The sequence below is a fragment of the Leishmania infantum genome, chromosome 34, assembly GCF_000002875.2.
Source record: "Leishmania infantum JPCM5 genome chromosome 34".
Taxonomy (NCBI): domain Eukaryota; phylum Euglenozoa; class Kinetoplastea; order Trypanosomatida; family Trypanosomatidae; genus Leishmania; species Leishmania infantum.
In genome coordinates this window covers 1,081,122-1,095,946 of record NC_009418.2, presented here as the reverse complement: position 1 = coordinate 1,095,946, position 14,825 = coordinate 1,081,122, and the positions used below count along the sequence as shown (strand labels likewise).

Sequence of the window (14,825 nt, the reverse complement as noted above, 5' to 3'; positions counted from 1 at the left end):
GCGCACGACCTGTAGGCACTGCGTTTTTTTTTTCGTTGTTGTTTCCGTTCCTCAGTCCGACCTGACGCCACAATTGTACCAATGGGAATGAACAGCGCGCAGGCCTACCAGTCCCGAAACCGTAAAACGCCCGCAAGAACCTAAAAAAACAGAACAAGAGGGGGGAGGGCAGAACAGCCGAACAGAAAAAGAGAGCATCAGAATACAGAAGACAAAATGACACACTCTACACGTACTCACAAGCACACCGGCATACCCATGCACATGTACAGATGTGGATATGTATTCTTGGCGTTTGCTGCTAGTTCGATATATGATGAGTCGAAGCTCAGGGAAACCGTCCACAAAAGAAAAGGATGGCGAATTTCCTAGAGAACAAGAGGCACTCTCGCGCCACGTTTGATCCGGAGGCGCGAAAAAAAAAAAGGAGGAAAAAAAAAACAAGACAGAGAGAGAGTCGCACGCACACGCAGACAAGCACATCTACGCATGCAAGCGAGGAACAAGCCACCGACAAACACGAAGAGAAGAACGAAATGAAAACCACAGAGAGGTAGAGCGACACCACCATTGTATAAAATGCCTTGGCATGGTAGTTGGGTGTGTATGTATGTATGTGTGTATGTGTGCGGGGGTAAGGGGGAGGATAGTGACAAGATGGAAACGTGCGTACGCAAGTGGACGTCGTCTGCCCTTGTAGCTACGCTGGTGGTGGGGGTGCTAGTCAGGCGTGAGGAAAAAAAAAACATTAGGGCAGTGAGAAAGAGAGAGAGTCGCAGACAAAGACGCACAAGAGATGAAAGAAAGGAAGAAAACAAACGGAGAAGAGACGGAGCACCGCCTCCTCTCCTGCTTGCGAATTTAAAGAAAACTAAAATCCGTTAACGCTAGAGTACGTGATGGAGAGAGAGTCGGCAAAAAAAAAACGAAAAAGAACGCGTTGTCGCACCACCGCCGCCGCCATCGCTATCATCATGGGCTTATTTCCTCCATCTCCGTTTCGATGTCGACTAACACAGAGCAGGAGGGCAGGAAGAGACACACAACACAACACGCGTCGGCGATGAACGAGAAAGAGGCAAGGCGGGGAGAAAGGCAAAAGAGAAGAAACAGGAGAATCAGCACAAAAAAGGGGAGGGGGTCTAAAAAAAAGTCACAAAGCGAGTCGAACACCGATAGCCGCAAACACAGGCACACACAAGCACAAACGCACACACAGGAATGACAGCCGAGGGACAGGAAGCGTGCGTACGCCTGTGCTCAGCAACAAAACAGCGATAGACATGATGCGGCAGAGAACATGAAACCAACAGATAAATCGTTGAAAGCAACAACAAAAAAAAAGAAGAAAAGAAAGCGAGAGATGCGGGGTGTGCGTGGTTCAAGCCAGAAGGACGAGAAAGAAATCAGACAGCATAGCTAGTTTGTGTGTTTGGGCGTGCGTGCGTGTGTATGCGCCAGCATTTCGAGAGAGAGAGAGAGAGACAGGGAGTACGCGCGCCACCTCTTCCCCCTATCCTCCTATCCCCTCCTCACCTCTCCCTCCCACGTGCATGGTCGTCCGAAGCAGTGAGCTCGAGGGCAGGAAACGACGAACGGACAGACACACGCGCACACGCACACGCATATACACACACATATGCATGTGAAGAGAAAGACGGAGTGGGCAGAGACGAAAGCAAGCAAGAGGTCTTCAGTGCTTGTACAGGAAGAAAAAGTGGCAAGAAAGACGACAAAAAAAACGAAATGAACGCGTGCGAACACACACACGCATACACATACACGCATCAACAAAAAAAAAAGCACAGACACCGTACTCTACGCGCACCAGCGGTGCGTTGGCACACACACAAACACACCTGCACCCAGCACACAAACCCAAAAACCGTGGGAAGAGGGTTCAATGGAATCAAAGGAAAATCGGCGGGAGGTGGGGGGGGGAAGGCGTCCAAGAATAAAATGCGGGTGCGGTAAGAGTGCTTGTTTGCCGGGAAAGGGAAGGCTTGGCGAAGTGCGGCATGGAGAAGACGTCAACATGAACACACGCGCACATAAAAGTCCGTCGAACAGCAGAGAACAAAATCACTTCGAAGGTAACACAACGCACGCTTGCCTGTGACCTCTCTGTTCTCGCTTTCCTTCTCTATTCCTTTTAGTCGCTGTTGTTGGTCCTCGCCTTGTCGACTTCAGTTCCACATGAAATCAGACCGGCATCATTGGTGGATTTCCATTCTCCGCTCATCCGCCGCTTCTCCCGTTGCCGCATCGATCTATATATATATACATATATATATATGTATGTATCAGTATCAGCACCCGGCCATGTTTCTCTCTCCTCCTGCGCGAAGGCGCGATTCAGCGTCGGGAACAAAAAAAAAAACATGGTCCGGGCAGCCACCATCACCTAGTCCTTCGGCCTTGGCACCGGGCGACCCGAGGTGCGGTCCACGCCACAGCTCACCACCTTTCGAATCACACGGGCCGAGGTGGCGGGCGGCTGCCGAGATGACGGCGAGGCGGCGCGCTCCGGCGTGGAGGATAACGACGGCGCTGTAGTCAGTCCGCCACCCGCTATCAAAGACGCGGGAGACTGCTCCATGCTGTCAGCCGTCTTCAGCGGCGTCGCCATCGGGGACATGAAGGGCGACGTGGAGGCGGTCGCTTTCGAAAGCAACTTGAGCAGCGCCTGAGTTTCGGTGGGCAGAGCAGCCTTCTGGCCCACGACGTGCGAGCGGATCGGCGTGTTTGCAGGATTCACTGCCACCACTGCGGGAGTCTCATCCACTTCGCTGTAGCACGCGTAGAAGCTGTCCTCCGGGGTGCAGCAGCTTTTCAGCAGACACGGCGAGTACGGGTCGTTGCGGTGCGGCGTCGAGGCAGGCGTGAAGGGCTTGGAGAAGACGTGGCTGTCGAGCGAGGAAGAGCAATAAGCCACACACGCGGCGGAGAGCGGCATCATTGCGGCGGTGTTCACAGCAGTCGTCGAAGCGGTGACGTGCTTGTGGTATCCGAAGCCGGAAACACGCTCGCGACACGCAGACAGGGTGACCGTCTCCGCAGCAGACGTGCGGCTTATGGCCTTGACACTCCGCAGTAAAGCGCGTTGGCGAGGAGTACTTGGAATTACTGTTGCGGCAGTGGCAACCTTCAGGCCCAACGGGGCGGCATCCTTGCTGTTACGAATGTTCTCGGCGTTGTCGACCGCGAGCGTGCAGTCTGACAGCGGGCATGCGGCAGAGGTAAGACGGCTCATTTTTCCTTTTTTGGTGCTTCTGTGACGCCTGAATAACAAATCTTTTCCCTTCGACAGGTCTCTTGTGTCTCGGCTCAAGCAGATAAAGATTTCCGTTACCTTGTGAATCTGTGCGTGCACGTACGCTCGTGAGTTAACGCGCCGTTGCCAGTCTTTATTTTCTTTGCTGTGTGCGCGTTGTGCAATCGCATCCACTAAGGAAGGAGGAGCACAACCACAACAAAGTAAAAAAAAAAAGAGATGCGGCAGCGAAACGCTCGAAGGCACAATCAAAGTACGAAATAAAAAAAAGATAGATGGAGGAGAACGCGATGATATCCACGACGGTGAGAGTGGAAGAGGACCGAAACAACAACAACAAAAAAAGGAAACAGCGAAAAAAGTGATATTTGATGCTAATGGGGGAAAAAAAAAGAAAAAGAGCGGAGTTGTTCAATCGAAACAAACAAAGAAAAAAAAAAACGAAAAAAAAAAGAGTGAGAAAGACCGAAGAAAAACAAAGAAAAACGCGAGACACAGATCCTTCTTTAAATAATAATAAAAAATGGCAAGATCAGCACGCACGCAGGCGGATAGACCGACGCTGTTCGCGTGTCCCTTTTTTGATTTTTTTTGTTGACGGTGGCTTTTTGCACTGGGAAGGAGAGGGGGAGGGGCGAGAAAATGGATGGGGCTGTGCGCGAGCGCTTTGTGTGCCTTCAGCGAGCTGTCCTCTTAGTGCGCTGGAGACCACGACGTGGCGCTCACTTGATCCTCAGACGCTACTGGGGGTTTGTCTTGTGCGCTTTCTCTCGTATCCTTGTTTCCTTCCTGCGGCAGAACATGCACTCTTTCTCTCTTCTGCCCTTCTTTGTGCGCTGTCCGTCTCTCAGCACGCGATAATCGGGCAAAACAAAAAAAAAGAGCAGGATAGGTAACAAAGGAGGGAAGGAGGCAGAGCAAGTTCGAAACAGTGCGTACAAGGAGCGTCTTTTACTGCTGTTGTCGTTGCCTTTTTGCGTTGTTTTTCATGTGAAGTGGTGTCCTTCCTGCTGTGTTCCCCCTCGCCTTTTCTTTCTCGTCGCGGAGCGGCGTAGCTGAGGTTGTGTGTGTCTGTGTGTGAGAGAGAGTGAGTGAGAGAGAGAGAGGGGGTAGATAGAGAGACAAGCCAAAACAAAAACCCAAGATGGGAAGGGGGACAACCAATAACCGCGAAGAGAGAAAGAAAAAAAAAAACAGAAAGGAAAACAGAAAAAAGGGGGAGGAACAGCGCGTACACCGGATCAGAGGCACAACTGTGGTAGCCTTAAAATGGGGAGGGGAAGGGAGGGAAGATAGCTTGGTACACTAGTCGTCGCAGTGGTTGACGGAATTGGCGGCGCGTTTGAGAAAACCCTTTGCTTATCGCTTTTTTTGTTGTTGTTTGTTTGCTTGTTTGTGAGCGTGAAAAAATAATGGCAGAGAAAAATCTACAGGAAGTGCAGGTATGCGCAGCGACACGAGAAGGTGCAGGTCACGAGGACGGCGTGCGTGTGAGGTTGAGAAAATATGTGGTGTACGGGTGTCGGGGGGGAGGGAGAGGAGAGCAAGGAAGTGGCATGGGCACCGAGAGAGACGCGTTCACGCACGGCGGGAAGGGAGAGAGCGAGACATCAACGACGTTGCGCAAACGGTGCGTTTATGGAGAGCAGGCAAACGGAGAGGGGTCGGAAGAGAAGAGTGAACAGTGTGGCGAGTTGCGGAGATGGAAAGCGCTGAATGTAGCCGCTCGTGAAGTGCATGAGAGTCCTGTATTGAACGATGGAGTGCTCGGCCAGCGCGCGAGTGTGGGCTGCGCACTGCTGTATTTGGCCCGCGACTGGAAAAACGCGCATGTGCCCGTGGGATACCGGCGTCAGCACCTCCACGCGCAGCAAGCGCTCAAAAGAAAAGAGAAGGGATTGCCATGCGTTCTTTTCCTCGCCCGATGTGCTGTGGTGTTAGCAATCATTGTCCCGCGACATGTCGTGTAGAGTTACTTCTTCTTTTGGCGCCTTCGATTACATGGGCAACAACGCGGGCGGAACGAAAAAAAAAAATGGGGAGGTGAGCGGGAGCGACGGGCGGGTGTGATTGGAGTAGCCACATAAACGCAGCAGCAAGAACACCACGAAACGGCACCGACGCACGCGCGCACACACACACATGTACACATACAAACACCTCCACCAGGTACTATTCGTCAGCGACGCATTGCACTGTGGCGCTCACATTCTCCAGAGTGCGTCCGTGTGCCCCCAACCAGTCCCTGTCGGTCCCACAAACCGAGGCACCGCAGGAGCGAAACGAAGCCACCGGTGCATAGTCGGCTCGCGGACCCGTAGAAAAGCCGAACAAAAAAAAAGATGAAGCGTGCAGATCTCGTACCGTCTTCACATGCTGGGACGGTGAGGAGAGAGAGGGTGGGAGGTCCTGGAAAGAGGAATCACTTGACGACGGTGGTGGCGCCTTCCTGCGGGAGTAAATTTACGAGATCTTCTCTCTTGCACGTCAAGCGCCTTGTCAGCCGCGTTAGCATGCCTGCAGCAACAGCCAAGAAAAAAAGCCCAAGCGAGAGCACATTAAAGATCATGGCGCCATCAGGGCCTGGGATCGTCGTCCCGCTCGACACGGTGGATCGCACCCAGTAAATGCATGCGTCATCCTCCTTGAGATTCGCCAGCGCGGCAGACAGGGACCCCTTTTTGTCGTCCCGCCACCCGTGGCTGCGGCTGAGCAGCTGGAAGGCGGCGAGGCTGTCTTCGTGATCGAGCTGGGGTATAGAGCCGACCGAAGCGACGTGGCGACGCTGAGCGTGACAGAAATCCGACTGGGATGACGTCTCCGCCGCGCCGAGGTCCGCCGAGGTCCCCGCGCGGCGAATTACCACAACAGGCTGCGGCACAAGTCGGTTGCTGTTGTCGTCTGGCGGCATATCCCCCAGCGCCGACCAGCCGAAGAAAAGCTGGAATCGGCCGAGCAGGACACCGTCGTGAGCGCGACAGGCTCGGCCACCGGTGCCGCCGCCGCCGGCCATCTCGTGGCACTGTCGGGCATGCGCGTACGCGGCCTCGTAGGCGGCGACGTGCACCGGCGTTACGGTCGTCTCGAGGAGAACTGCTAGCGTGTTGGAGACGACGTCCGCGTGAGCGTGGACAATGCACGTGGTGCCGAGTAGAGACTCCATGTTGTACAGGGAAGGGCGCACAAGATGCAGAGGAAAAAGCAGAAGGGTGCGGACCACGTCGCCCTCGCGGAGGAGGAACGAGTGCTGCAGCGCCGACTCCTCGTCGGCACCGTCCGAGCCCTCGCGCTTCTCAGCGTCTACCCCAGCGTGGGCGTCAAGTAAGACTAGAGACGGCTGTAGATTCACGGTCAAATAGCCGTGATCCTTGCCGTGGGTACGCACCTCGTACTGCACCTCTGGGGAGCAGCCAATCCGAGACAACAGACTCGCAGAGGCCGACGCCTGCCGCTGCGGCGTCGCTTTCGCCTGCCCCTCGTTCGGGGACGAAACTATCGCCGCGGTTGGTAGCGCACTGCGCAGGTGTTGAGAGAGCCCGCCAGGGCCGATGTGCACCTGAAGGCGGCCATCCCGCGCGTAGGCAGGCAGTTCGCGCGACCACACCTCGCTCAGCGCCTCCAAGTCCGACGCCTCACCTACCACCATGCTCATGCGAACCTCGACCTTCAGTCGCACCGTCGGCGGCTGCGCAGCCGCGCTGTTCCCAGGGAGACGCTCTTGAGTCGCCTTCACGGTGAAATGCTGAAACGGGGCGCCAAAGTACTTAACGAATGATGGGAACGCTGCCTTGAAGATGCCTCGAGGCAGCCCCTCCTGCACGCCGCGGCCGGAGCGGCCGCCGTTGAGCAGAGGGCTCACGTGTTGCGTGCATAGAGTGTCGTGGTAGACGAGGTGGTACGAGCACCAGTACGCATCCTCGCCGCCGCTAGCGTGTGAGGAGTCGCGTTGAATGACGATCCCGTTTGGTCGCGAGTGCCGGGGCGTCGCTGCGGTCCAGCTCAGTGGCGACGAGGTCAGAGTCGACACAAACTGAGCGGCCCACTGAAACTGGCTCGCCGCGCCCCGTTCGTGACTGGCGCCGCAGAAGGAGACAGACGAGTAGGTGCAAACGGCGTGGTGAGCGAGAAGGCGCCGCAGACGGCCAAACAAAACGCTGTTACTCTCATGCTCGGCTGACAGTGCCGCCGCGTCGCCGCCGCGGCGCTGGTGTGCCTTCGGTATGGACCACTCGGGCCGCCACTTGCCGCCGCACCCGCACCACTCAAGGCGCTCGAAGCCGCGGCGACGCAGCACGTAGTACCATATTGGGTCAAAGTCATCGTCAAAAGTCAAGTGCTGGACTGCGGCGTCGTCGATTTCGTTCGCCTCGGCGTCGCCCTCCCACACCGCGGCGGCGCCAGGCTTCGCCGGCAGCGTCAGAGACATCTCCATTGCCACGGACACCAGAGTAGGGGTGGTGCCTCTCTCATCGAGACTGCCCGTCAGTTCTTCGACCATCATTGAGTACCGGCGCGACGTATTAGCTGCATAGGGGTGCGAGGGAGCCATCACTGCCGCCGCCACCCATGTGAGCACGACAACGGCAAAGGCAAGTAGCACACCCGAAGCGCTCGGCCGCCGCTCCAAAAGATGCATGTCGCCGTACGCTATGTAGAGAGCACTCGGCGCACCTGTTTTTTTTTTCGTACAACTGGATAAACAGTGAAAACAGGTAGACGTCTTCAGAGTAATGTCATGAGCTTCGAAGAAGCGCCGTCTCACAGACAAGAAGAGGGCAGGCTTGGCGGCGTGCGTCGTTTTGGTAGCGGTTTTGAGGTTTCTTCTCTGTGGCTGTTTCCTCCTCCTTTCCGCTGGTTGTACCGCGACTACTCTCGCCTGCGCATCCGCAAAATGGGCATGACGCGGGGAGGGGGAGGGATAGGAGGGGCGGGAAGGTGAATAAAAGGCGCAAGGTGTGAGTGAAGCGGCCGGCGCAGAGACAGACACAGAACACCAAGGGAAAGTAGACCGTCGGCACTTATAGCAGCTTCCATGGCAGGCGCTGACGACAGAGGAAGGGCGGGGTGGCCATCAACCGAGATGTCGGTGTCAATCTGTCTGCCTAAAAGACACCGCTCACGTGCCACCACCACCACCAACCCCGTCACTCACTTCGTCCTTGCTGCCAGGTTAGTCCGTCCTGAAACCACCGCTGCCCACCTACACGGTGTTTGCCTAAGCGTTTGCGTGCGTGGATGTGCAGCCCCGTGAAGGGCCCGGAGAGTGGCACGCGCGCGAAACATCCTCGTCGTTTTCCCTCACGACCCCCATCGACTCTCCCCCCACTTTGCTGTTGGTTTTGGTGTCCACAAGCTCTGTACGTTTTCTTCTTGTTATCGTCGCTATCGTTGTTTTGTTGTTGGAAAAGGGAGGGGAAAAGCGGCAGCGTTGTGTAGTCGCTGCAGTCGGCGAAAGCGTCTCATCCTCTGCGCGACATAATCGTCGCACTGGGAAAAGAGTCGACTGAAAACTTACAAGAAATGGTAAACCGCGTTACAGGCTTCCACACCTCAGCCTACTGCCCCCTTTCCCCGCACATGCAGCTTGTTGCTGCGGCATTCCGTTGCTGTGAGGGAGGACGCTACAAATCAATACATATATATATATATATGGCCTTCGAAATACAGAGAGAGTATATGCATATACATATATATTCCACAGGCAACAGAGTAGCGATTTCAAAAAAAAAGAGAGAAGCACGCAAGCCAGCAGGCATGCTGTTGTTTGGTGCGCAAGGCTGCCGCAGCAGACGCCATTTTTTCTCTTCTACGTTCGCTTCCGATATGCCTTACTCAGCTTCTCGATTCACCGAAGTGCACGAAGCTATTCTGCGCACATTTTCAGTCGCCAGCTCTGCCACCGCGACTTTCGTCGTAGTCGTCAGCGGGGGCGGCGAGGGCATCCGCGTCGGTGACGAGAGCCCCCGCGTTCTTTGTTCGTGGACCGACGTCTGTGGAGGAGGACCGTCGTAAACGAGCACCGGCTGCGGCAAGCGTGCGTCGTTTCGCACTGTGAAAGGTACCAGCGCCGATGTGGAAAAGAAGTGGAAGAAGAACGTGAAGACGAAGGCTGCGCCGTAGCCGAACTTGTCCGCCATGAGGCCACCGAGGATAGCCGAGCCCGACCAACCCGCAGACTGCACCGACTCCAGCGCGTTCCACCGGCTGTGGCGATGCTCGGGCACTAAATCCATAATGAGCGCGCGAGACAGTCCAACCGTGCAGTTCATCAAGGCATTGCGGAATACATACGCCAGGGACATCCAGAATTTCGAACCGTACCGCGTCTTCTGCGCCAGCGCCATGTACAGCAGCAAAAAGGTACCGATCACCTTGGGTGGCATCGCAGCGCGAATGCGGCCGTACCGCTTGCCGATGAAACCGTTGATGATGGCCATAAGCGTGATCAAGAACGAGTTGAACAGGTTCAGCACGCAAATCGTGGCCAGGGACACGTTGTAGTTCTTCATCAAAAACAGCGGTAAGTATCGTGTTATCATGCCGCTGCCCAACAAAAGGACAACATCGCACGCGACAATGGCCATAGGGTAGATACGCAATGGAAAGCAGTCCATCACCCTGCGGCGGCAGGCGGAAGCCTCCTCGTACTCGTGGTCCACGTACTCGATGTGCGTGCCGGCCGGGATGTTGTGGATGCCCACTAGTGAGCTTGGACCACCTTGCCGGGTATGGATGAGCGACGTTGGGTTGCCAGCGCTATCCGGACCGACCGCAACGCTCGTCGCTCCCTCGCCAGCCGAGGCGGCCTGCTGGTACGGTTCCATCCCCACAGCCGTCGTACCCTGCTTGTTCCGCAGCAAAGCAGCATCCGTGCTGCGGGTGGCACACACTGAGGGCCCATAGTGACTCACTAGCGAAGGAGAGCAACTGTTGTTCGTCGGGTATGTGATAGATGAGGGAGCGCAATCCGTGGTGTCCGTCTTGTCGCTCTGCACGAGGTTCGACGGCGACAACTCCTCATCTACCTCTCCTTCATGGCCCGCCGCGTCCGTGACACGCCGCTCCTCCACATTGTACGTGCGAACGGGTGCGCTGGGCACACCACCGCCCTCGCAGTGGATGTCGTCGATGAGGACAATATCCGTCGCCGCGGCAGCCTTCCGCTTTTCGTCTAGGTGGGACGGCAGTGCCACAAACAACTTCGAGAAGATGATCATGGACATCAGGTGCAGCGCCACCCCGCATGTCATGACGATCTGCAGCACCTGAACGTTCCATTCTGTGCCAACAATCAAGTAGAGAAACAGAGACGAAATGAGCCCCACAATGGGACCGACAGACTCGACGCTGAATTTTAAGCTGTAGAGTCGGTCGCGCTCGCCCGTGCGCAGGCACTGCGCAAACACGGACTCCACACACGTGAGGTTCAGCCCCATGTAGCAGCCCTCAAACATTTGCGCGACAATGAGCAGCCAATGATGCTTCATCCAGATTGCCAGGGCGACAATGCAGAGTTTCACCATGCCCAATCGTACCGCAAAGATGAGCGTGTGAGACGGGCCCCAGACTTTGTCCGCGATGTGGCCGCTGACAATAGCGCAGGACAGCTCGAAGAAGCCGTTGACACCCGCAACAACGCCAACGGCAAGGTTGCTATTGTTGAAGAGAAGGTACACGAATGGCGGCCACGCGTTGGACATCCAGATGGAGGTGGCCATGCTGTTCATGAAGACGAAGAGAATGATAACGCCGGCCATGGACTCGGAAAGCGGCGGGATGGTGAAGAAAGTACGGAGATTCGCCGTGTAGTGCCTCACCACCTCAACCATATTGGCAGCAGTTGTCTGCATCTTTGCTTCTCTGTGTTGGTGTTGTTGTTCCCTCGTCGATTTCTCGTGGTTGCGCGCAGATGGTGGATGTCGCGAATGAGCTTATGTGCGTGTGCGACGGGCAATGGGAAAAGATTATGGGGAACGAGAGCGAGACGAGAGAGAAGCGCGCACTCGCAAAGGGTTGTTCGTTGCTGGGCGCTAACAGGGAAGAAGCGCTCTCGTAATGGCGAGGGAGGCAAAAAAAAAGCGTGACCAGTTTGAAACACGGCAAAAAGACATAAGACAGGAACGCACAGGAAGTGAGATTGGGTTGGGGAGAAGGGTTAACATGGCGCCCCACCGCTCCCCCGCGCCTTCTCCCTCACAAATCCAACCCAAAACGCTCGCGAAAAAAACGGAAAGACAAAGTATGAAAAACAAAAGACAGCCACGCAGAAGAGAGGGGCGAGCACTGTGCAAGCGAGTGCGCTGGATCCTTCAGTGCCCTCGGCCTGTGTGTGTGTGTGTGTGTGTGTTCGCGTTTGTGAATATCCACTGCGATGTGAACGAAGCGGCTGTGGCAGAGTGCCGCGTGCGGCAATGCCGTGAAGAACGATATATGCGTGTACATATAGTTTTTTTTTCGTGGGTGAGAAATAGCATGAAGCGGCAGAGAGAGAACATCCGAGAGAAGGAGGGGGTCAGGGAGCGAGAAGGGGGACGTTGAAAGAAGAGGGCGAGAACGCGGTTGGTTGCTTCAAGGTGTGTTTACTCACTATGTCACTACAGCTGCTCCTACGCAAAAGCACGGGGGCAGCATTCGACACGATGGCGAACAGTTCACACAAAACAAGGAAACCGTCGCAGCGGGGCGGCCATAAACCCAACGAACAAAACATACACATGCACACAAAGAAAGGACACATCAATGCCCCCCCCCCATAAAGGACGTGCAGGCGTGAGTGTCCTTCCTGTCAGCTGCCTACCACGATTGCTCAAGGTGAGGCAAGGGCGGCATGGCGAGTTGCTACTACGAGCTTACCACACCCCCACCCCTGCCGGCCTTCGTTGCATAGCGTCGAACAGAAACCTAGGCGGCGAATGGCAGAGCTTGAGAGAAGCTGAACTCCAGTAAACGCGGGCGTTCTACTCGTCGGCATCATCAACATGTTGAATTCGAAGGTGGAGGCAGCTTGCTGAGGCCTCGCCACGATCACAAGTGTAGTGGTACACAGGGGGGAAGGGAAGAACACAAAGTTAGAGCTGTACAGCAGCAGAACGAGGGGCACGCACCGCCTCCGAGGACACAGGGGGGAGGGGGAGGGAGGGGAAACTCATGTCGCCCAAGTGGAGGAGCCAAGTGAGAAAGGAGTGCGGCACTGAGCGTACACGCGCGCACAAGCCTACAGACACATAGCAACACTGTGTCACAACAAGCCATCACCCCACCCTTTCAAGGCACAACGCTCTTCGTTTCGGTCCTAGTAAATTTCGCCGATCTGGCTAATGAATGAGCCCACCACGAGCCATGCCAAATACTGGGTGCGGTTTTCTGCCATAAGCGCCAGTGTTTCCTCTGCCCGCGAAAGGCGTGAGCAGAAGCGAAACTGCACAATGAAGTCAGCGCGCACGTACGTTGTCACGAGTCCCGAGCGTGGGCCACGTAAGAGGCCGGGCTGCACCGTTCGCCGGCGAACGTACCGGTGATCTGCCCCGTCCGCCTTCACCTCGATCAAGTCGTGCAGCGGCAAGAAGCGAATCATGCGCCGACTGGACGCGCTTCGATACCATGACAATACCGCGTGGAGAATGCTCGGCCGCTGGTCATATGCCCGCCCACAGCCCAACCGTATCGAGCCCGCCATGACGTCCAGGAAGCGAATCGCAAAGAAGCGCTGGTGAGGCGGGCCACGAGAAGCGAACTTCAGCATCACCGACCCACGCGAAACGTACTCGTCAAAAGCGAGAATCACCTCCGGTGGGACGGACGGCGGCGGAGGAACACCGCGGTAGTATGCAACGGCTGCGATGACACGCCGCAGCATGCCAGTCGGCTGCAGTGAAGGTGTCCTGGCCGACAAAAGGGGTCGGAGCGACGCCGCCGGCTTCATCATCGCAGCGTCCTGCTCATCCGCGTCGGTGTGCTGGCGCGACAGTGAGCCAGCCTTGGACTCGTTCTCGCCGCGGTACACCTCTCTGCCTCTACGGCCATCGTCCACCCACCGGATCGCACCGGGCGGCGGCGCGTCCAGCGGAGGGGGCCCAGTGGGCGTGACGCGTATTGGGGATCTGGCACTTCCGAGTGGCGTTGGCCGCGACGATTTCGTTTCCTGCCGCTTTCGTGCACGCGAGCCAGCATAGACCCTATTCTGGTCCCGTGCTCTCTCTTCACTCGAGGAGTCGCCGTTGTTGGCGTCACTGCCTGAGTACGAGTAGGTGTAGGACGATGTAGACCACGAGGAGGGCGCGTCGTACTGCCTGTTGCCACCACGTACACTCCTTCCTCGGGCGCCCGGCCCACTCACTCCGCTGCCGCGACTAGCGTCTCGTCGCCGGCAATCTCGAGACGTGGATCCAACTTGTACCTCCCCGATTCGAGCGGCCCTCGCCCCATCACTCGACGATGCACAGCCCCATTGAAGTGTATACATGTCGCAGTACCGGTCCGACGTGTCCACTGTCCTCCTGGAGTCATTGCTGCGGAATCCACCTCCGTTGCCGTAGCGCAGCGGCTTTGTGTGCGCTCTGCTGGAGTATCTCGCAGATGAGTCGCGCCAAAGGCCGTTGTCGTCGCCCCCGCTCGGTGATTGCCACTGGCGGCCGCGCCTGGAAGACATGGCGCGCGGAATTTGCACGAGAGGTTGTCGGTGATGCGCTCGCTGTACGACACCGTGTCGCACGGCAGGTCAAAGCAGGACAAAAGAAAAACACGGCAGGGGCCGAAAGCGAGACCGAGAGCCCCAACGGAGTACAAAGGGAGACGCACGGTTATTACGAGAAGAGACGAGCACAAATGAGCGGCGCACAAAGAACCAACGGACCCTGGAAAACGGTAAATGCTCGCGCACAAACGTTTCGAGCGACCCTTCGTGGCCTCTACCGCACGACACGCGTCAAGTGTACACGATAAGCGGAGATACACACACACACACGCGAACACACGCAGAGAGTGAGCAAGACAGAAAGGCACAGCAAGAAGAGAGATCAGCGCAGGGCTACCAAAAAAAAAAATGAAGGTGGGTGCGGAGTTGAGCAGTGGTCGCGCACCGGTGATGGGTCCCGTGCCCAGAACACCACAGCATATAAACTGGTGTCACCGTGTGTTTGTGTCTATGTATGTATCAGTGGTGCGGCACACGAACGCCCACAGACTCAGGTAAACTAACAAACCCACGCGCCTACAAGGCCAAAACAGTCGAAGCACGCTGCCGCTCCTTATGTTCACGTGTACGTGCTTGTCTGCGCTCTCCACTGCCGATTCCACAGCTGAAAAGCCGAAGCAAAAGAGTGTGCAGGCCGAGAGAAATACAGTGATACAAGGACAAGAAAAGAAAGATGATGGGATTGAAAGAGGGGATCGCAGGCACACGATGCAGCTGGGAGGTGCGATGGAGTCGATACGCGTCACGGTAGAGACGGCGCGATGGCCATGGCCTGTGAAGACCAAAGACGAGAGGGTAAAAGCCATAGGTGGGAGAGCTGGCTGGAACGCACGCCACTGGCCGGTCTTCTCTACCTGC

The 14,825-nt window shown here is 56.3% G+C and overlaps 4 protein-coding genes across 4 annotated transcripts; all 4 read right to left on the bottom strand.

Moving 5' to 3' along the window:
* Nucleotides 1-2,404: 2,404 nt before the first annotated feature.
* LINJ_34_2570 (hypothetical protein, unknown function) lies at nt 2,405-2,959 on the bottom strand (the record flags this gene model as incomplete). The annotated part of the gene is made up of 1 exon (XM_001468582.1): nt 2,405-2,959. The coding sequence occupies one exon, from the start codon at nt 2,957-2,959 to the stop codon at nt 2,405-2,407; it is 555 nt and encodes a 184-aa protein (XP_001468619.1).
* Nucleotides 2,960-5,696: 2,737 nt separating this feature from the next.
* Nucleotides 5,697-7,910, bottom strand: GPI16 (putative GPI transamidase; the record flags this gene model as incomplete). The annotated part of the gene is made up of 1 exon (XM_001468581.1): nt 5,697-7,910. The coding sequence occupies one exon, from the start codon at nt 7,908-7,910 to the stop codon at nt 5,697-5,699; it is 2,214 nt and encodes a 737-aa protein (XP_001468618.1).
* A 1,192-nt stretch (nt 7,911-9,102) lies between these two features.
* Nucleotides 9,103-11,124, bottom strand: LINJ_34_2550 (conserved hypothetical protein; the record flags this gene model as incomplete). The annotated part of the gene is made up of 1 exon (XM_001468580.1): nt 9,103-11,124. The coding sequence occupies one exon, from the start codon at nt 11,122-11,124 to the stop codon at nt 9,103-9,105; it is 2,022 nt and encodes a 673-aa protein (XP_001468617.1).
* Nucleotides 11,125-12,566: 1,442 nt separating this feature from the next.
* LINJ_34_2540 (conserved hypothetical protein) lies at nt 12,567-13,922 on the bottom strand (the record flags this gene model as incomplete). The annotated part of the gene is made up of 1 exon (XM_001468579.1): nt 12,567-13,922. The coding sequence occupies one exon, from the start codon at nt 13,920-13,922 to the stop codon at nt 12,567-12,569; it is 1,356 nt and encodes a 451-aa protein (XP_001468616.1).
* Nucleotides 13,923-14,825: the final 903 nt, after the last annotated feature.